This window comes from Bactrocera dorsalis, unplaced genomic scaffold (genome assembly GCF_023373825.1).
Source record: "Bactrocera dorsalis isolate Fly_Bdor unplaced genomic scaffold, ASM2337382v1 BdCtg014, whole genome shotgun sequence".
Lineage (NCBI taxonomy): Eukaryota > Metazoa > Arthropoda > Insecta > Diptera > Tephritidae > Bactrocera > Bactrocera dorsalis.
In genome coordinates, this window is record NW_026038065.1 from 123,615 (window position 1) to 142,934 (window position 19,320).

Sequence of the window (19,320 nt, forward strand, 5' to 3'; positions counted from 1 at the left end):
ATGTAAATAATTATGTATATGTATTACGTATTTATATAGTTCCTTTAAACATTTTCATATACATTTTATAATAAAAATCTGCCTTTTATTTTTCGAACTATGCTATGTAATATAAAGTATATAAACTATATATTAAAGCAAAGTATGTCTACTCGTATACAACTTCATATCCCTCAGATACGTAATGCGCTTCCTTCAGTCTATGGATCTTAGTTTGCAAATGTGCCTTTAGCTGATGTTGATGGGTGAATGCTTTCTGACAGAACATGCAACTGCAAATATAAGTGAATATAATATAAATAAATGGACTAATTAAGTAAGAACATATAGCATACGGATTTTCTTACTTGAAATCTTTTTTACCAGTGTGCAGTTTTGAGTGGTTCTTCAGTATGGTTGAGTCTTTAAAACTTTTACCACAAACATCACATAAATATGGCCTCGTATTTGTATAAACTCTGTAAATTTACCCATTCTACAATAAAATATTTTAAAATAGTATTAGTAATATTACCGTTCATGTCGATGTTTCTCACTGCGACAGAAACGTCTTCTACTTACATCCAGTTTCTTAGAAAATTTGAGAGTGGTTTGAATATTTTGCGATTTTGTGCCTTTTTTGTTATTTTCATGGGTTGTTTCAACATCCGTATTGTTGGTTACTATACATTCTGCATTCTGAGTGAAATTTTTCTCATCCATTTGTTCTGCCTCTAATTTAATGCTGCTTTCTAAATTATTTTCTGGTTCTATACAATCTCCATCATCGTCTTCATCCACTAATAAACCAAGATCATTATTGTCATCGTCATCAGCTGTATCAGATTCTAAACTTTCGGAAGATCCATGTACTTTATCACGGTGTACTTGCAATTCCTCTATTATCTCATCCATTTGTTCTGCCTCTAATTTAACGTTGCGTTCTAAATTATTTTCTGATTCTGCACAATCATCATCTTCATCCACTAATAAACCAAGATCATTATTGTCATCGTCATCATCTGTATCGGATTCTAAACTTTCGGAAGATCCATGTACTTTATCACGGTGTACTTGTAATTCTGCCATTAGGTATCCTAAAAGTTCCGCATCATCAGCGCCTTCTGGGCGCATTCGATCTTCACATAAACTCTCCAAGTAAAGTTGTGAATTCATGCACATTTGTCGAAAGTTATACCATATTCTCGTCATTTCAAAACATTTCCAACAAACCTTCGACGGCATATCGGTTGATTCCCTAATCTGCAATATTAAAAATTAAATTTTAAATGGTATACACGGATTCCAACAAATAAAACACTTACTCGCACACCACAACAATACTCAAATTTTTTACTAAGCTTCAATTTTTTTTGCCGCCCGTTAACGTTTATATCATTTTCCAGAAACAATTCAAACATGCTTTCCCCTTCGTTTTCCTCTAAGCAAGTGCGGCATTTCGAAATAATTTTATGCTCCATTTTAAAAGTTTACACAAATGAATATTTTGTTTTTAACATCAAAAATAAAGATAAAATTGAGTTTTAGAAGGAGATATGGATAGAATGGTAAAATCAGCTGATCAGGTTGCCAACTTTTCATAAAAGTCGATTTTAGCATAAGGATCAAATTAAAAAAAAAATATTTTTACCTAATTTTTATCATATTTCTAAAACATTTCTACTATACACCCAACTCTTTTTTTACACGGTAGATACGTTCCTCAGAAATCCGTGTAAAAAAACCGTGTAAAAAAGAGGCGTTTTCTATAGAAAAAGGTGGGATCCGTTCCATGTCATCTGAAAACCGTGTAAGATTAAATAAAGGGCTATATTTACTTCGAAAAAACCGTGTAAAAAAAGTTGAAAACTATAAAATTTCGGATATGCATTCAAATTGTGTGTTCATATGACATTTTATTGAGCATTAAAACTTAAAATACATAATCCATACAGCTGAAAAATTGGTAGATTAAGCAAAAAACAAAAGAAATCTGTTAATCCAGAACTAAGAACTTCGTCGCTACGTGATAACAAACGTTATTGTTTGTGACGAACTGGACTAAAGTCGGTATAATCGCTGGAGATATCCATTTCAGCAATGTAAATATCATGCGAACAAAATGTATAGATAAGAGTTATAGAATAAGGGGATTTCCCAGTTACTACTATGTATGTATGTTCATTTCAGCAATGGTGCTAAGTGTGGTAAAAACAAACATAATTACAAGACGTATAACTTTTGAGTTTGTAACAAAATTATCTTAACTTTTGTATATATATTTCTGATTTTTTTTTAGATGCGAGCCCTGCGAGAAATCATTTAAACTGCCACATCAGTTAAAATCTCACCTGCTCACAAATCAACTTAAAAACATTATAACAGCGAATGAGCTGGGGAATTATAACTAAATAAAGTTATTACATATACATAGCTTATTTCAGCCTGTTGTATTAATGCTATGGTTTTAGTATTATTAATAACCAATTTATTTATTAGGTATTATCTTTAACCATTTATCCGGATGTGCATACGTGTGTGTAAGTAAAAACTTAAAAAAAAAAAAAAAAAACAAATTAAAAAGTAATTTTTATAAACAAAAATAGTTTACAAATAAAACTTTTGCTGACCATCTAACAACGTCCAATTAATATTTTATGCACTTTGTTCACAAGTAAATTAATGATATGTAAATAATTATATATATTATGTATTTGTACATATAGTTCATTTAAACATTTTCATATACATTTTATAATAGAAATCTGCCTTTTATCTTTCGAACTAGGTTATGTATATAAAAAGTATATAAACTAAATATTAAAGCAAAGTATATCTACTCGTAAACAACCTCATAACCCTCAGCCACGTAATGCGCTTCCTTCAGTCTATGGGTCATAGTTTGTAAATGTGCCTTTAGCTGATGCTGAAGGGTGAATGCTTTCTGACAGACCATGCAACTGCAAACATAAGTGAATACCATATAAATAAATGGACTAATTAAGTAAGAACATATAGCATACGGATTTTCTTACTTGAAATCTTTTTTACCAGTGTGCAGTTTGGAGTGGTTCTTCAGTATGGCAGAGTATGTAAAACTTTTACCACAAACATTACATATATATGGTCTCGTATTTGTATGTACTCTGTAAATTTACCCATTCTACAATAAAATATGATTTTAAAATAGCATTAGTAATATTACCGTTCATGTCGATGTTTCTCACTACGATCAATGAAGTGTCGATCACAGTATGAACATTTATAAGGCTTTTCACCAGTGTGACGTCGCATATGATTCTTCAACTCACATATTTGGCGGAACGATTTACCACAGAGCCTAATGGAACAAAAAAAAAAAACATTATAATTAACCTACTTTTAATTTTATTTTTGTGAACATACTCGCATTCATGTGGTTTGACGTTGTTGTGCAGCGACATATGATACGCAAAGGTAGCTTTTTTGTTGTAAACGTTGCCACATATGTAACACATGTACGATGTTGGACTAGGTGGACGACAAATACGTCTTCTACTTACATCCCGGTTTTTAGAAAATTTGATAGTGTTTTGAATTTTTTGCGATTTTGTGCTTCTTTTGTTATTTTTATGGGTTTTCTCAACATCCGTATTGTTGGTTACTATACATTCTGATTTCTGAGTGAATTTTTTCTCATCCATTTGTTCCGCCTCTAATTTAACGTTGCGTTCTAAATTATTTTCTGATTCTATAAAATCTCCATCATCGTTTTCATCCACTAATAAACCAAGATCATTATTTTCATCGTCATCATCTGTATCGGAGTCTAAACTTTCGGAAGATCCATGTACTCTATCACGGTGTACTTGCAATTCTTCCATGAGGTATCCTAAAAATTCCGCATCATCAGCGCCTTCTGGGCGCATTCGATCTTCACATAAACTCTCCAAGTAAAGTTGTGAATTCATGCACATTTGTTGAAAGTTATACCATATTCTCGTCATTTCAAAACATTTCCAACAAACCTTCGACGGCATATCGGTTGATTCCCTAATCTGAAATATTAAAAATTAAAGTTTAAATGGTATTCAGATTCCAACAAATAAAACACTTACTCGCACACCACAACAATACTCAAATTTTTTACTAAGCTTCAATTTTTTTTGCCGCCCGTTAACGTTTATATCATTTTCCATAAATAATTCAAACATGCTATCCTCTTCGTTTTCCTCTAAGCAAGTACGGCATTTCAATATAATTTTATGCTCCATTTTAAAATATTTCTAATTCTACAAGTTTACACAAATGAATATTTTGTTTTTAACATCAAAAATAAAGACAAAATTAAGTTTTAGAAGGAGATATGGATAGAATGGCAAAATCAGCTGATCAGGTTGCCAACTTACCATAAACATTATTTATGGTAAATTTTTATTATATTTCTAAAACATTTCTACTATGTTAAGAATACTTGCATATAAGGATAGAGCTAGAGGAATTTCAAAAAAAAAAAGAATAGAATGCAATTTTTTGTAAAAACCTTTTTAAATGTCATTATTATTAACATTTAAATCTACAAACAAACATGTTCAAAAATCATATAAATTAAGCGATATAGTCCAAGATTTCAAGATTTTTACTAGAAGACTTCCCGGCTGAATTGTATGTATATGACACATTTTTTATACATATATTCTGATTTTCATTCCACTCTCGTATGAAAACACACGTACATACATTTCTAATAAATTCAAATTGTATTTCAACATACATTTTTTAAACAAAAATTTATATAAGTGATTCCCTCTTCATACCATACTAATGCTCCAGAGCATATCTAAACATAAAATAAATAACAAACTAAGTGCGTTTTTTTTGTACCCTTCCCTTCTTGACACCATTTGCTTTCGATGGAGTATTAGCTGCCTTCTTCTTAGATTTGGTTTTCTTGGAAAAATCATATAGTTCGCTGTCGTCACCATCTGCATATTTTTCAGCTAATTTGTCCAAAAATGAGTTAAAACCATCCTGTCGTTCCTCCTGACGTTTCAATATCTGTTTTTGTAGATCGCCCGACCCTAATTTTTGTTTAATCTCTTCCGCTTCCTTCGCCTCCCGAGCATATTTCTTATGACGCCGCTGACGTTTCTGAGATGGCTCATTCGTGAAAATTTTGTATTCCGGCACTTCACCGGCATCAATCATTTCTCCTATGACTTTCTGTAGACGCGGCTCATCTTTAATATGCAGAAATGGAACTTCAGTCATTATTTTATTTATACAGCCTTTACTCGATAAATAAGCTTTTTTCATATCGTCTCGTTCCAATTCAGAACCAACATAAGAATTTTCGTAATTAATAATATCTTCCTCAGTAACCCGTCTAAACACTTGTCTCCACAGATCTATCCATGAACTTAGTTTTCCTTCGTCCTCCTCATCAACAATAACACCTTGCTCGTCATATAAATCGCGCTTCTCTTTATCGGATAGTACTTGATAAACTTTGGACAAAACTTTAAACTTTTCTGTAGCTGCTGACTTTTCATCCTCCTCAACACGATCTGGATGAACTTGTAAAGACATCTTGTAATATGCTTTTTTTATATCTCTGGGCAATGCATTTTTTTCTAACTCCAGTAATTTATAAAGATCTCGTTCTCCAAACAACTCTTCACACAAATCCAAAAGACCCATTTCGCTTTATTTTTTCTTAAACGTAATTAACAGCAGAACTTTCACAAAGGAAATTTGATTTACTTCGGATAGATTTTCGCTACAATTGCAAACAACAGAATGGAAGTAAAATAGGTAAGGCGCGCCAAATGTTTCACCACAAATTGCATCAACAGAGGTGCCACACATTTATTTTTTTAATTAATGTTTTCAATTCGAATGTCAAAAAATAATTTATCCCGGACTATTTTAAATAATTTAAGCATAGCTTTAGGAAAATATTAATTGAAGAAGGAATAAATAAAATTTAAAACAATAATTTTTAATATTCTATAATATGATAAACATTTGTTTTAAAATGGTACATATACCATATCGACAGACACAAAAATAATTAAATATTTTTTTCTAGATTTTAAATTTTATGTAATTTATAATTATTATAACACTAATTATATTAACTAAAAACAATTTAGTGTTTGATGTTCAGATGATTCACATCCCTATATGATAATTCAAAAAAAGCATTGTTGATTGTTGAATACCATCACACAGTTTTATTGAACCCATTTGTAGCCAGATTTACCTGGCCTCTTCTTTTGAAATCCATGTTTTGAAAACGATGTACCCAAAGAAATAGGGCATGTTTTTTATAGTACACTTTAATCTATCAAGGAATGTGTTAACCGTAACATAAAATCGGCACGGACACGGACATTTATCCGACCGAGAACTGCCACCTCGGCAATATTCCTCCAAATTAATTTAGTGATGCTTTCCGTTGTTCGTTGCGACAAAAATTGGGCTTTAGTAACCAAAATGGATCCCTTTTTATATTTCTTCAAATAGGGAAAATAATGTTGTTTCATTTGCACTAACGTATTTACCGATACTTGAGGTACTTTTAGAATATTCGGGAATATATTTTTAATGAGTGTATTTTAATAGACATCATTGGATGAACCTATACAATGATAGAAATCGTTAAATAAAAAAGATCTTTTCTTTTAGGGAGCGGAAGTAGATTTAACAAGTTTACATCTAGTTGACATGTTTGAGGAGATGTCAAAGGTTAAAACAACTTTTATTGGAAAATTTTCCATGAATTTTCTTTTAAAGATACTTGACATTTATTTAAAGACAATAGAAAAAATATCGTTCATACAAAGCACTGGAATACATACATATGTATGTACATATTTTAGTCATAATTTTGGGACCACTTTCGTACTGAGACCGAGGGTAAGTGTAACTAATGTGGGATTGTCCCCGTTATTTTTAAGATAGTGTATGTACTCGTATACATTACAATTTAATTTTTTGTGGAAATATCCTTTATGGTACTCAATTTTAGGAAACATATGTACATACATAATATATAACTTTTCGGACACAAAATAATTTTACATTCTAATTTTATGATTTGGTAAAATTGTATTTGCACTTTCAACAAATTTTGTTTTTACGCTCCTATTAAATATACAAAATAATATTATATATATTTCATCAGTTCGATATTGACGAGCTAACAGAGGATATTTGAGCTTCTTCTTCTTCAGTAGCACTTACAACTCCCTCTACTTCCATGTAGCTTTCAATCGATGATTTTTCACAATCATTTTTGTATTGATTTCCACCTGTATCAAGCTGACAACTTGAGGGATTCCGAAAATCTTTAAAATTGTCATTGAGTAGCTCAAAGTGGGCTAATGATCTGGCGACAGCCCTGGGGGGAACATTAAACAGCGGATGTGTTGGTAAAAGTTCATTCGCCGGATCGCCTAGCACTTGTGGGTTCAACGACGATTCAGAGTGTTGGGCAATTGAAACGCCACTTAACGTATAGCAGGTATGATAGAGATCTTGAGGCCTGTTTAGATTCGGAATTTAAATATATTTAATATTGGAGACATTTCCGAAACAACAAGATTTAGAATATTTGCATAATACGTACTTGCCCGGTTTGTCAATCAAGCCACCATTTGCTTTCTGGCAACAAACTAAAATATATTCTTGTAATGCACTTGTGTCGAAGAGTGACTTCTTCATCGATCCACCTGAGAAGAAAATGATTAATTTATTTATTCATTGGATTTTAATCTTGGTATAAAAGCTATATTTTTACTTTTTTGGGATATAAAGGCTTGAGTTATTGGTATTGTGGCACCAACCCAGAATGAATAGCAACCATCTACTAGCTTATTTGTTCGACCTTGAAATCCGCCTTCAAAAGGCATTTGACGTTGCAGATTCCATTTCTATGGAAGAAATGTAGACATAAAATAAATGCAAAGGTTAAGTGCATATTAATAAAATATTTCTTGATATTTACCAGGAGTTGTTCAATATCGCATTTGTGACCTTCGTCGAGCAATGCCAAAGCTGCAATGCCACAAAATGTGTAACCTCCATGTGCCTCCAAGTCCGGGGCACCACCAAAACCGCCTTCATATGTCTGACATCGGGCAATCCAATCGCCTGTTTTATCAAACAATTTTTTGATAACTTCCTCAGGCATATTCGTCAGTTTGGCACATGAGATAGCGCAATAAGCACCTCTAACATCCGTCTCGCCATCAACATGTAGCCTAAAGGAGCCATCTGGTTCACGCACAGAGAATAAAAACTGCATCAAAGATTCACGATCGATTGCACGATACGCATTCGAAGTGCCAATTAAGCAAAGACTATTCACAGCGGCGTATGTTGGAGCTAAATGTGGGTACTGACCGGGACCACCTGCAAATCCTCCATTTGGATGACGACATCTGATAAATGAAAATTAAACTTTTGTTAATTAATGGAAATAGTTGAGCAATCTGGTTATGTATTATTTACTTGATGAGAAATTCAACCACATGCTCCAGTGTTTCATCGTCAAAGGTGAAATTTAATAAATGAGCAGCTTGCAATATCCAATAAACATTCCATGGTCTACTACTGTCAAGGCATTCATAGTGTAAGGGAAGCCTACGTAGCATTGACTCCAGATAGCGTTGGTGATCTTCTCGATGAATTTTCTTTACTTTTGGATCCAGGTATTGCATTTGTTGAAAGCGACTGAAACATTTTTCTATGGAATTCTCGGTCTTTTGCTAAAATACAAATATTGTGTTTAATTTTTAAATAGATTTGTAAATATTAACTTGTCATCCAAAGGTTTCACCTTTGGTACTGAAAGTCACCTGTTCACGAGATGTTACAGTTGATACTCGTTCATCGTTAAATTTTAAGTTTTTGAGTAATGCATAATCTCTAAATGTTAATTCTGAATCCATATTAGTGTATAATAATTTTGTTGTGTTATTTTAAGCGGAAATTCGTTAACTCAAAAACAACTAATATTGGAATATAAAAACAACAATGAAACAGATGATTAATTTAAGGGTTGCATTATTTTATAACTCAGAACAATAGGTTGTTGCCATATACATATATATTCGCAAAGAGTGCCATCTATAATATTTGAGTTATTCAGTTCAAATATTTAATAAGTTATTATTTTTTTGTTCTATTTAGCATTATGAACTGTGGCAGTATATTGTTGCTAACATATTTTATAACAACTACGGCGTTTGCCAAAATTGTTATTAACAAAGTTGTTGTACGTATACCTAAGCCGAACGACATTGGACTAATTTTCGGTAAGCTTTTTCATTGTTCTTTTTTTATATTAACATTTTCTTTTGATATATATGTACATAATTTGGTGAAAAAATTATATAAACAAATATTTATATATTTAATTATTTGCTACAGATTTAACTGTTGTAAATTCGCCGTGTAACGATAGAGAAACGCTGGAATTTCGCATACATTCCGATGCCACTTGTAGTGTGAATGTAACCGAAAATGAAATTATGAAAAATGTAAATATATGTACATATATTTGACACTATTAATGTAATTATATGATATAAAATAATTTTAATTTATATTTATGTTTATTGCAGGCAGGTCGTGTAGTAGGTGGAAACTTTGGACATATTGTAGCAGGAGCTGCTGAAGTTGTATCCCTAATATGGCCAACAATTGTAAGGATTTAAAAAAAGATCAATTAATATATTTGTATACATATTTTATTATTTAATTATAAAATGGAACCAAAAAGTCTCTGTACAATCGAGTCGGAAAATGTCCAATTGTTGTTACATCAAAAAATGCCCGTGGTGTTGAGGAACATCATAAACATGCTATACATTTCGACACTCGTTTTACTACGCTCGACCCCGATTGCCATACGCTAAGAAAACGTTAGTTTAAATATGCCACTACTCCATTCTGTCATGCCTTTAATATGTACATATGTATTTTAATATTTAAGGGCCTGACTATAAGGATTGCAAGAATTGGGATAAGGAATATTTGAATAATTGCACACCTGTAAACTGTCAGGAACGTTACTTTGGACAACGTAGTTTTTATAATAAAACTACAGAGCATTGCGATCCAGTACCACGCTGTGATAAACCAAATATGGTACATATTTCATATACATAGAAATATACATATATGTATGTAAATATTTATATGAAAACCAATGATATTTTTTTAATATTTTGAAGCACTACGATTATTATAATAATGAATGTTTGATCCCCGAGAAATTTTTTACCGAAGAAGATAAGAAAAAGATACTAAGTGGTGATTTCAGAAAAGAATGCGAAGAAGAAGAGCAAGAAATGGTGAGTCTAGCACATATTAAGATAAAATATATTAGTGTTATTGGATTAAGTGTGTAGATTATTTTATTATGAGATATATTCCTAAGTAAGCATATATACAATATTATATTTAGAAAAAGAAAAATACTGAATTATGCGTATGTAAAAAGATGTCTTGGCCACTCTATTGAGTATAATATTAAATAAAGCATAGTAAGAGTGTTGCGTATATAAAGGTGTTTAGTGTGAAATTTAATAACGGCGCCGTGGCTTAGTTGGTTAAAGCGCCTGTCTAGTAAACAGGAGATCGTGAGTTCGAATCTCGCCGGGGCCTTCACAAATATGGTGATTCAAATAATTTTTTTATTAATAAATTTGTATTTATTATAATCATATAAAAATATATATATTTTTTTATTAATAAATTTGTATTTGTTATAATAATTGTATTTATATTTTATTTTCTTTTACACTTAACAGAAACAAAAAGAGAAAAAGGGCAAAAAGCAAAAACAATCGGCCAAATATCGAAAAGAACAACAGCAGCAGCAACAACAACAACAACCACAGCATGGAAGCGCCAAACGCGAAGCAGATATTTTTGATGAAGAATTCAATTTTTTCCCCCAATCAAGCTTTGCCGATCCAGATAATAGCGCTAAAAATCCACAGCCAACGGTCGGTGTAAAAACCGACAACGGTTATATACCGTACTGGTTGAAGGGCATATTGGAGGGCTTAGTGGTAGTAAGTATGCTTGGCGAAAAACGCAGTATTCCTTAGAATAAACTGCAATTTTTTATGAAAAAGGTTGGTGCTATAATCATTTTGCAGGTTCTAGCAACAGTAGCTATTTATGTGCTAATCTGTTTTGTGATATTCCTTATTGTCACATGGATATCACGTCGTCAAATCAAATGTCACAGAGAGACAACGTGCATATTGCGATCGCCAGCGCCTTCGGAAGGTACAGAAGAGCCATTGATAACGCCGTCCAGCTTGTTGTCTCAGCGGAACTAAGCCGTTTTCGACAATTCAAACAATTTTCGTAAGTCAAGTTTTGATTATTCTTGTTTGTTTTAAACATATATAATGCGTTTATTAAATTTTATTCATCCAAATTTCTGTACTAGCGAAGACCAAACGTTATATTTTATTGCCGCAAGTTCATATATGGTTTGGCTCACCCATTTTTGGCCTGAAATACTTGAATATAAAATATGAATATTTAAACTGCTATCAAGAAACTTCATTTACATGCCTTTAAAGGCTGAAAATAAGTATGATTGCAATGTTATATTCTATTATACATATTTACTGAGATTTACGTTATTGCTTCCGAATTCTTGTTTACTTTTTGAATACTTTACTTTTATGCAATTTTGATAAGATTCTTATACGTTTTCATAAACATTTATTATAATTACAAAACGATTACAAAATGGCAATTTTATAATTCTACTCCAGCATAATAACGCCTGCTTATTGAACCAGGTTGAATTTCTCTTGATGTCCACTCAAATTTGTGCATTTAGCGTTAGCTCTCAAGGCCTTAAACGAACACACTGTTAACTTATATACCATAAACCAGTGACGGATTTACCGATAACAGATTCATCGACTATTATTATTAAAGTGTTGGCATACTTTTTATTTGAAGATAAATAAGTTGTTCAATAAAGAGCTTTCAGTACGTAAGAAACCGACTCATACAGTTTTTGGGCAGATGCGCGCGAAGAGATTTTGGAATTGAAAGCCAAAATCAAAGAAAAAATGTAATGTGAACTAAGCTATGACGAGTTAACAATGGAAAGAACCAATATTGATTTTTGCACCTGTATTATTCTCTCTCTCTTCTATTATGTATTTTTCTTAAGCTACCCCTTTCTACATTCTACGTTCATATACTTGTTTGCTATAAATATTCAAAAATACGCATTCACTTATGTCCTGTCATATTTATGCAGAACATTTGCAAATTTAGCGATAAGAAAATTAACGAACTGTGCATAAAATGAGTTAATGAATGAGAAGAAGCGCTGAATGAAGGGGTTCCAGACTTTAATTAGCTATACATACATATGTATGTAGATGAACACAGTTGTGCAAATATACATATATATAAACGCGACAAGTCTTTTGGGGTTGGTAAGGGAAGCTAGAATATTCTGCAAAACTAAAATACTGTCACAAAGGTGTCACCTCGGAGTGATAAATTTCCTTAACAGGTATAAAATTATTTTTGTTCCACAGGATTATTATAACTATTAAAAATACAATCAAGCGCTTATTAGAAAATTTAAGCTAAACACATTCTGAACTCGGGTCTTGTTGACTTCAAATTATAATAAAAGCTGCCAGTGTGCTGAAAAGTCTACAGAGTGTTGTAAAGAATACCTAAAATTTGTCACTACATCAATTGTTTTAAAATTTCAGATGTATATTTATGCATATTTAATGAATGCAAAACAGAATTTTTGCAGATAAAAATTAGAGGCTTTTCGAGTTAATGGCGATCTCTGACGGCGCTAAAGAATGATGCCAGCCTTCTTCGTGGATAAACAAATATTTTCACAACCTTAACGGCTAATATAACTGATCGAACTGAGCGCTTGCGCTTTAGATGCCTGTAACTCAAAAAATATTTTTTATAAAATTTTAGTAGGGCATTTCTAAAAATATAGGTTTTCGAAATATGAAAAAGTACAAAGTTACTTTTTTTCATAATTTCTCAATAGACGTGTCGCTTAAAAAATCCTCAGTTTTCGTTTTGTTTGGTCATTATGATTTCCGGCAAAACATAGAATTATTTATTTAATTTTTTTCTCTATCAATAGTTATATTATTTATTATGCGTTTACTTTCTGTTCCAACGAGTCTGTAAACATTGGATATTGCTCATATAATATTGTAAATAATAGCTTCAACTTAGACGGCATTGCTAATAACATTTTTGCATTATATGTCATATATTAACGACATGCGACATTTCGCTGTATTCATACCCTTTCGACGGCTGAATGTCAAATTCCGTACACTAATTGTTGTCGTTTAATTAAAATGCAATTTCTTGGAAACTCATTACAAGTAAAGGAGGAGCGCAAAATGCGCCGTGACATTAATGAAAAATTCTATGCACTGACAAACATACGCATTTATGTATGTGCGTACATATCTATATAATGCATATACACTTAGTAGTTGCTTCGTTGCAACTGATCCTTGATCGTATCGTCAGTCGTCCTAGCAGCATACTACATATAAAGTGCATGAAAAGAAAGGTATTGAATGGAAGAGAAGGAAGTCAAGCTCAAGTCTGCGCCCTACTTTAGCTTTATCGCTTACGCTGTTGTATATTTTGTTTGTAAGTAAAGTTTGTTGTTGACATTCTGCTTTGCAAATTTAATGGGTTTCCGTTGTTCAGTTATTAATTTTTTTTTGTGCGAGTTGGTGTGTTTTCTTTAATCACATTTTAGTTATGTTTTGTTTTTTGTTTTTACTTTTTTCTGCTTTCACTCCACTTCATTTCGTTTTGTGCTGCTAATTTTATTGTTTATTGTTGTTGTAACGTTTAAAAAATATGAACTGAAGTTACAGTTTTTATGTGCATTTTTATGTTTTAATCAAATTGTCCGGTTGGTCATTCGACTTGCATTAATGCTGAATTGAGTTGACACCCGTTCAGATGTTAGCTGCTTCTGCTCCGTGCTGTTTTATGGTCAATGCTACGCGCACGATCCGAATGCGGCAAAGTTATTTGCCACAAAAGTGGTAAAATGGCAAATGGTAATTAATCACTAGCCACTTTAATTTATGCCAGTCTCGTGAATGCTTTTTGGTTTCCCCCATTCTGGGTAAATAAGTTTTAATATATTTGTAGGCGACCGCTATTATGCACAGTGGGCAGGTGACAGTTTTATGATGCATTGCGAGTCATTAGCGGTTGAAGGCTGCTCTTTGCTGATCCCGGTACATACTAATATATACGAGTATATTATATACATACATATGTATGCACTCGGGGAGGCGCCTTAAAAGTGTGGCTTAAATGTGAGGATGTAAAGAATTAGTCGAATAAGTTGGCTGTGAAGCTACGGTTTTCAATTCCGTCTGGATGGCAGGGACCTATCCGAGCCATTCGGTACCAAAGAAGGTTTCAGACAAGGCGAGTCCCTAGCGTGCGTCTTCTTCCATCTACTGGTGGAGAAAATAATTCGAACTGCAGAACTGAATCGAGAAGACACAATCTTTTATAAGAGTGTACTGCTGCTAGCTTGCGTCGATGATATTGATGTCATTGGCCTCAACATCCGCGCCGTTAGTTCTGTTTTCTCCAGACTGGATAACGAAGCGAAGCAAATGAGTCTGGTAAGGAACGAGGGCAAGACGAAATATCTCCTGTCATCAAACAAACAGTCGTCATAACTCATACGACCTCGAGTAGATAATTTCGTCTATATTGAACCGATTAACACCAGCAACAAGGTCAGTCTCGTAATTCAACGCAGAATAACTCTTGAAAATAGGTGCTACTTCGGACTGAGTAGGAAGTAAAGTCCTCTCTCGACGAACAAAAACCAAACTTTAAAAGTCACTCATTATTTCCGTACTGCTATATGGTGCAGAGGCTTGGACGATGACAACATCTAATGAGTCGACCTTACGAGTTTTCGAGAAAAAGATTCTGTTTATGGTTCTTCGCGCATTGTCCATGGCAAATATCGTAATCGATGGAGCGAGTTATACAACCACTTTGACATAGTTCAGCGAATTAAGAGACAGCGGCTACGCTTGCTAGGTCATGTCGTTCGTATGGATGAAAACACTCGAACTCTGAAAGAATTCGACGCAGTACTCGCCGGAGGAAGCAGAGGCTGAGGAGTGTCAAAGCACGCATAACGTGTTTCCCGAAGCTGATTTTTAATTTTTTTAAAAGGGAGAAAAAAAAACAATGTGTCAAATTTGACAAGTACGATGGTTGAGTGAAGACTCTTGTCTCGTGTTTGGTCAAATATGCAGTCAAAATCATGCGAGAATGTTGCGGGGCATTTGTGTCTTTTGGCACGGGTCTAGTTACGCTTCATACCCAAACATTAATTAAAATGTGCTGAGTTGATCTATAAGGGATGTTGAGATCCTCTATATAAAGTTGTAAGAATCCATGAACCAAATTGTTTACTATATATTGTCCAGTTCAGGTCAGGTCATGGTGGCATTTTTCCGCTAGAGACATTATTCCATCAGTGTAAAACTTTTCTAGCTTCTCGGCGAAAAACTGCGACAAGTAATTTCTCGACTTTGTCGACTATTCCACTATGAAATCTTAACATTTACATATGTATATTCGTCAATTCATTTACAGCATATTTTGCATTAACTTTCAAACATACCATGATTTCCTCTTCGAACTTTGCCCAATAGAAGCGTAGATATTTGGGCAGGAAACAATTAATTTGCCAAATTCTAATTAAAATTGTTTGCGCTCTCATTAAAAGTGCGTCGCTCTGGCTGCCAAGTGCTATGTCTGTCCGTACTTCTGCGGCAAATCAGCATGGTCAACGTAGAGACGTAAGACACCACACATAAGCTTTATGGGATGCAAACTCATTCGGTCAACCAAGGAAAAAAAGCGAATATTTCTGCAACAGAAAATATAAAAAATACAAAGAGCTATGTATGTATGTATGTGTGCATGCAAAAAACGTAAATAATGAAATCGCTTCGCACCATCTCAAATTGCTCATTAACATTTTGTGTACGCGATATCGCTTTGTGAAAATCAGCAGAAGCAGCAGCAGCAGTAGCCAGAGCAAGAGCAACTCCGCTACCACGTTGAACGAACAAAATCCAAGCAACAACAATGCACAGCGACGACTGCAGCAAAGTGTAGTTAACGAAACGAAATGACAACAACCAAAATCAAAGAAGGTAGCTACTGTTTGCTGCCACACGAGGATGCAGCGCTGATGGCTTGTGGCTCGTTCCTTTATACAAACATATATAACACATACATATATATTTAGTGATGGTGGTGCCATCAACGAGCCGTCCGAATTGGCATCTACCAATTGGTTGGCGTAGGCGCGGTGGTACAGGGGCGCGCATTTCATGAAAGGTGTGAATTGCTTTCCGATTTCAGTTGCTGTGCCATTCATTTGGTTGCTATTAACTGTTGTTGGGACGCTTTCTTGAAATGGTGCAAACTTTATTAACGTACTTCTGGCGGTTTCTCTCGATTCGGTCGTGATCTACCAGAAAACTGTCGAAGTGTGGTTGCACAGCAGCAATACTAGCTAAAAGCTAAGGCTAAAAGGCCGTTTGTCACATGGAGAGGCATTAAACACTCACACCCTGCTAACAGTGGCCAAATGGAGAGGCGTGCGCTTGCAAAGCCTCCTGCGACTGCAAAGCCAGCCAGCAAGTTTAGCAAGTCCAAACTCTCGGTTTTACTGAATGAAAATGATTTAAACAAAAAAAAACCAACAAGCACAACAACTTAGTGCCGCTGTGCACTTGCAACAACTACAATTCTGCCGTTTTCCTAATGCAACCAGTCAGTTGGGTTAGAGTTTTGCCAGCCACTCGGGTGCCTGCAGTATGTCAGCGTACTTGAAGCCAGGCTCGCGGTAGCCACGTATTTTGGTAGCAGCGCGATTTATGTTAAATAACGTGGTCCAATGTTTATTGCGCAAAAATGCCAATTGCCACGACACTCAAGTGTCCACTTGAACATACACACTTATCTAGGTATATGTGTATGTATGTATGCGTATGATAAGTACGACTCATCACAACAGTGGCGTAGAATGTTTGCTGATTCATGCTGTCATTGCTTGGGCTCTGCCAGCGAAGTCCTTCTCTTCTAAAGCAGCAACACAAAAAAAGCGGCGAGAACTTGTGTCTTACGGCAGGAACAAGAATCGTCGTTGTTGCATCAGATTTCTTAATTTAATTGGCTTTATGCAACTTTTGCATTTCTACGTGCACCCTACTTTTGAAATGCTCGGTAGAATTAATAAGAGTGTTGTGCGGTCGGTGAGTCGTCCGAAATCAGTGGTGTAACGACTTAGTTTACTTAAAATCTGTTTTCTTTTTATACTCATTTTGGTGTACTGGAGGTCTTATAATCAGTTCTATCTAAAGTAGTTATGCTCTTAGAAAATCGCGTTTCGAATACTAACTCAAAAACAATGATACATTTTGTGTATGTTGATAGACGAAAATTTTTGTTTGTTCTTATGATCAACTTGGGACTGTAAAACCAGTTTAAGTATTACAAATAAATCTATTGCGAATGAGGGTGGGCTTTTCCAACAATTCGAGAATTTTCCCGCTGTGAAGAGAATATATTAGTGGAACTTAACACGAAAATATTCCGAATGCTTTTTTTTTTAGCATCTTTTTCAAAATGAAGGAAAATATAGTCCATTTTTAGGAGTTTCTGCCAAGTTTGATTTTTGGTTTTCGTGTATAGAATGCTCGGATTGAGATAGTTTAAAAATAGAAAAAAACTAGTAATATTGAGTAGTGCATTTAAATGTCACCATACCGTACCATTTTGACAATTTCGTTGTTAATTTTTATAGACAAACTGTCTGCCGGATTCAGCAACTTCAACATTATCATAAGTGTGTACGCTTTGCCTTGTGGAAGTATTACTTGGCTGCTGCATTTGCTTTTTGTTTTGTTGTTTTTTTATACCCTTGCAATATGCGGCTACAGAGTATAATAGTTTTGTTCACCTAACGGTTATACATACAACCAAAACGCCAAAGACATTAAATTTTACCCCAGAGATGGTATGACACGGCTCTAATGAAGCCGGGATCAAAATCGGAAGATGGGCGTGGCTCCGCCTACTTTATGTGAAATCAGATAACTGGAGACCCGCTCGACCGATTTCAACCGAATTTGGTATGTGACATGCTAATGACATTTCTATGATACGCCGTTGTTGTGAGGAATGTATTCGACTACAACCACGCCTACTTCTCATATAGCACAATTTTAAATTTCATTTGATTCTTCCACTTTCCACTGTACAAATCAAGAAGCAATTAATATAACGTGATAAAGCTTTGCACGAATAACGCTTTCGATGTGTGCCAACTTATGACCAAAAACTGTTTACATTGAGCCCGAACTGGTCCGAATACGTGGACCCGAGCCTAAAATGAATTTTATACTGTGAGACATATAATTGAAATTTGAATCCTTTCCTTATAATATTATTTGTGTGTATTAAAAATGGTTTGAATTGGGTCAATGCTTCCCATAGGCCCCATATATGTACCTCATATAAAGATTTTCGAATTTTACATCACATACAAGTATATTGACCAATTTGTGATTTATTTTAATAACATTGAGATAATGTGTTTTCCTAATAACGGTACATTTTTCTGCTTAGGATGAATAAAATTGGATAAAAACTTGTTCCAAACCCCATAACCTGAAGATATTTGTCGGGCTATTATCTTGGGAAGTTGCACGTGGGTAATAAAATTTCGGTTATACCTGAACTTAGCCCTTCTTTACTTTTTTTACTGGTATTTAGCTTTCGAACCTTGCACTGTATCTTCATACATAAATCCATACACTTGTACACAGCCACCATACTGCTATATATCTGGCGGGTTCTGGCGGGTTCGCGGTCCTCATGTCAGTTCAAATTAAAACACATATTCGCGCATCCCACAAATAGGCTGATATCATCTTCATGCCACTGGCATTCGCAGAGCAAAGGGTACTTTGTTGTTGTACGGCTGTTGTTGTTCTTGCTAGTGTCGCTGTTTATTTGGTAAAGACTTGTTGTGCGCTTTGACTACTGCTCTTGAATGTGCCAATTTTCGTGGCAATGTTTGAATATTTGTTTGTTACTTTATGTTGTTGTTGTTTTTTTATTTGTTAAAATGAAGAATCTGTATTCTTGTAAAAGTAACCGTGTTTTCTTTTTTCCGCCTATTTGCCAGCTTTCATATTTCATTTTACGATATAAAGTATTGATTTGGCAAACGTG

General features: G+C 34.1%; 4 protein-coding genes and 1 non-coding gene across 13 annotated transcripts in view; 2 read left to right on the forward strand and 3 right to left on the reverse strand.

Moving 5' to 3' along the window:
- Window positions 1-3: 3 nt before the first annotated feature.
- On the reverse strand, window positions 4-4,333 carry LOC125779955 (transcription factor Ouib-like). 3 transcript variants are annotated; one of them, XM_049461232.1, is made up of 5 exons: window positions 4,077-4,332; window positions 3,385-4,016; window positions 3,185-3,319; window positions 3,015-3,125; window positions 2,670-2,939 (listed from the first exon to the last, which is right to left on the reverse strand). In XM_049461232.1, the coding sequence occupies exons 1-5, from the start codon at window positions 4,230-4,232 to the stop codon at window positions 2,816-2,818; spliced, it is 1,158 nt and encodes a 385-aa protein (XP_049317189.1). In that variant the 5' UTR covers window positions 4,233-4,332; the 3' UTR covers window positions 2,670-2,815. The 3 variants fall into 3 exon arrangements, with proteins under 3 accessions (XP_049317191.1, XP_049317190.1, XP_049317189.1); XM_049461234.1 differs by lacking the exons at window positions 2,670-2,939; window positions 3,015-3,125; window positions 3,185-3,319; window positions 3,385-4,016 and adding exons at window positions 4-272; window positions 348-458; window positions 515-1,242 and having other exon boundaries at window positions 4,077-4,333; XM_049461233.1 differs by lacking the exons at window positions 2,670-2,939; window positions 3,015-3,125; window positions 3,185-3,319; window positions 3,385-4,016; window positions 4,077-4,332 and adding exons at window positions 4-272; window positions 348-458; window positions 515-1,242; window positions 1,305-1,536.
- Window positions 4,334-4,695: 362 nt separating this feature from the next.
- On the reverse strand, window positions 4,696-5,796 carry LOC105230892 (J domain-containing protein CG6693). Its single transcript, XM_011211903.4, has one exon. The coding sequence runs from the start codon at window positions 5,656-5,658 to the stop codon at window positions 4,822-4,824; it is 837 nt and encodes a 278-aa protein (XP_011210205.2). The 5' UTR covers window positions 5,659-5,796; the 3' UTR covers window positions 4,696-4,821.
- A 947-nt stretch (window positions 5,797-6,743) lies between these two features.
- Window positions 6,744-19,320, reverse strand: part of LOC105230893 (protein farnesyltransferase subunit beta) — a 56,481-nt gene continuing 43,904 nt past the window's right edge. For 3 of the 6 annotated variants that reach the window (XM_049461237.1, XM_011211904.4, XM_049461238.1), the window contains exons 2-7: window positions 8,823-8,975; window positions 8,476-8,732; window positions 7,970-8,405; window positions 7,763-7,895; window positions 7,592-7,694; window positions 6,744-7,507 (exon numbers count right to left, since the gene is read on the reverse strand). In XM_049461237.1, coding sequence (XP_049317194.1) covers window positions 7,144-7,507; window positions 7,592-7,694; window positions 7,763-7,895; window positions 7,970-8,405; window positions 8,476-8,732; window positions 8,823-8,915 — 1,386 coding nt within the window. In that variant the 5' untranslated portion in view covers window positions 8,916-8,975 and the 3' untranslated portion in view covers window positions 6,744-7,143. The remainder of the gene's footprint in view (window positions 7,508-7,591; window positions 7,695-7,762; window positions 7,896-7,969; window positions 8,406-8,475; window positions 8,733-8,822; window positions 8,976-19,320) is intronic. The other 3 variants (XM_049461236.1, XM_049461240.1, XM_049461239.1) reach the window with 1 other exon arrangement.
- Window positions 8,921-14,340, forward strand: LOC105230894 (uncharacterized). 2 transcript variants are annotated; one of them, XM_029552286.2, is made up of 8 exons: window positions 8,921-9,281; window positions 9,397-9,506; window positions 9,591-9,671; window positions 9,749-9,890; window positions 9,962-10,116; window positions 10,203-10,322; window positions 10,782-11,048; window positions 11,136-14,340. In XM_029552286.2, the coding sequence occupies exons 1-8, from the start codon at window positions 9,161-9,163 to the stop codon at window positions 11,319-11,321; spliced, it is 1,182 nt and encodes a 393-aa protein (XP_029408146.2). In that variant the 5' UTR covers window positions 8,921-9,160; the 3' UTR covers window positions 11,322-14,340. The 2 variants fall into 2 exon arrangements, with proteins under 2 accessions (XP_029408146.2, XP_029408145.2); XM_029552285.2 differs by having other exon boundaries at window positions 11,112-14,339.
- On the forward strand, window positions 10,562-10,635 carry Trnat-agu (transfer RNA threonine (anticodon AGU)). Its single transcript has one exon. It is a non-coding gene; the product is annotated as a tRNA-Thr (tRNA).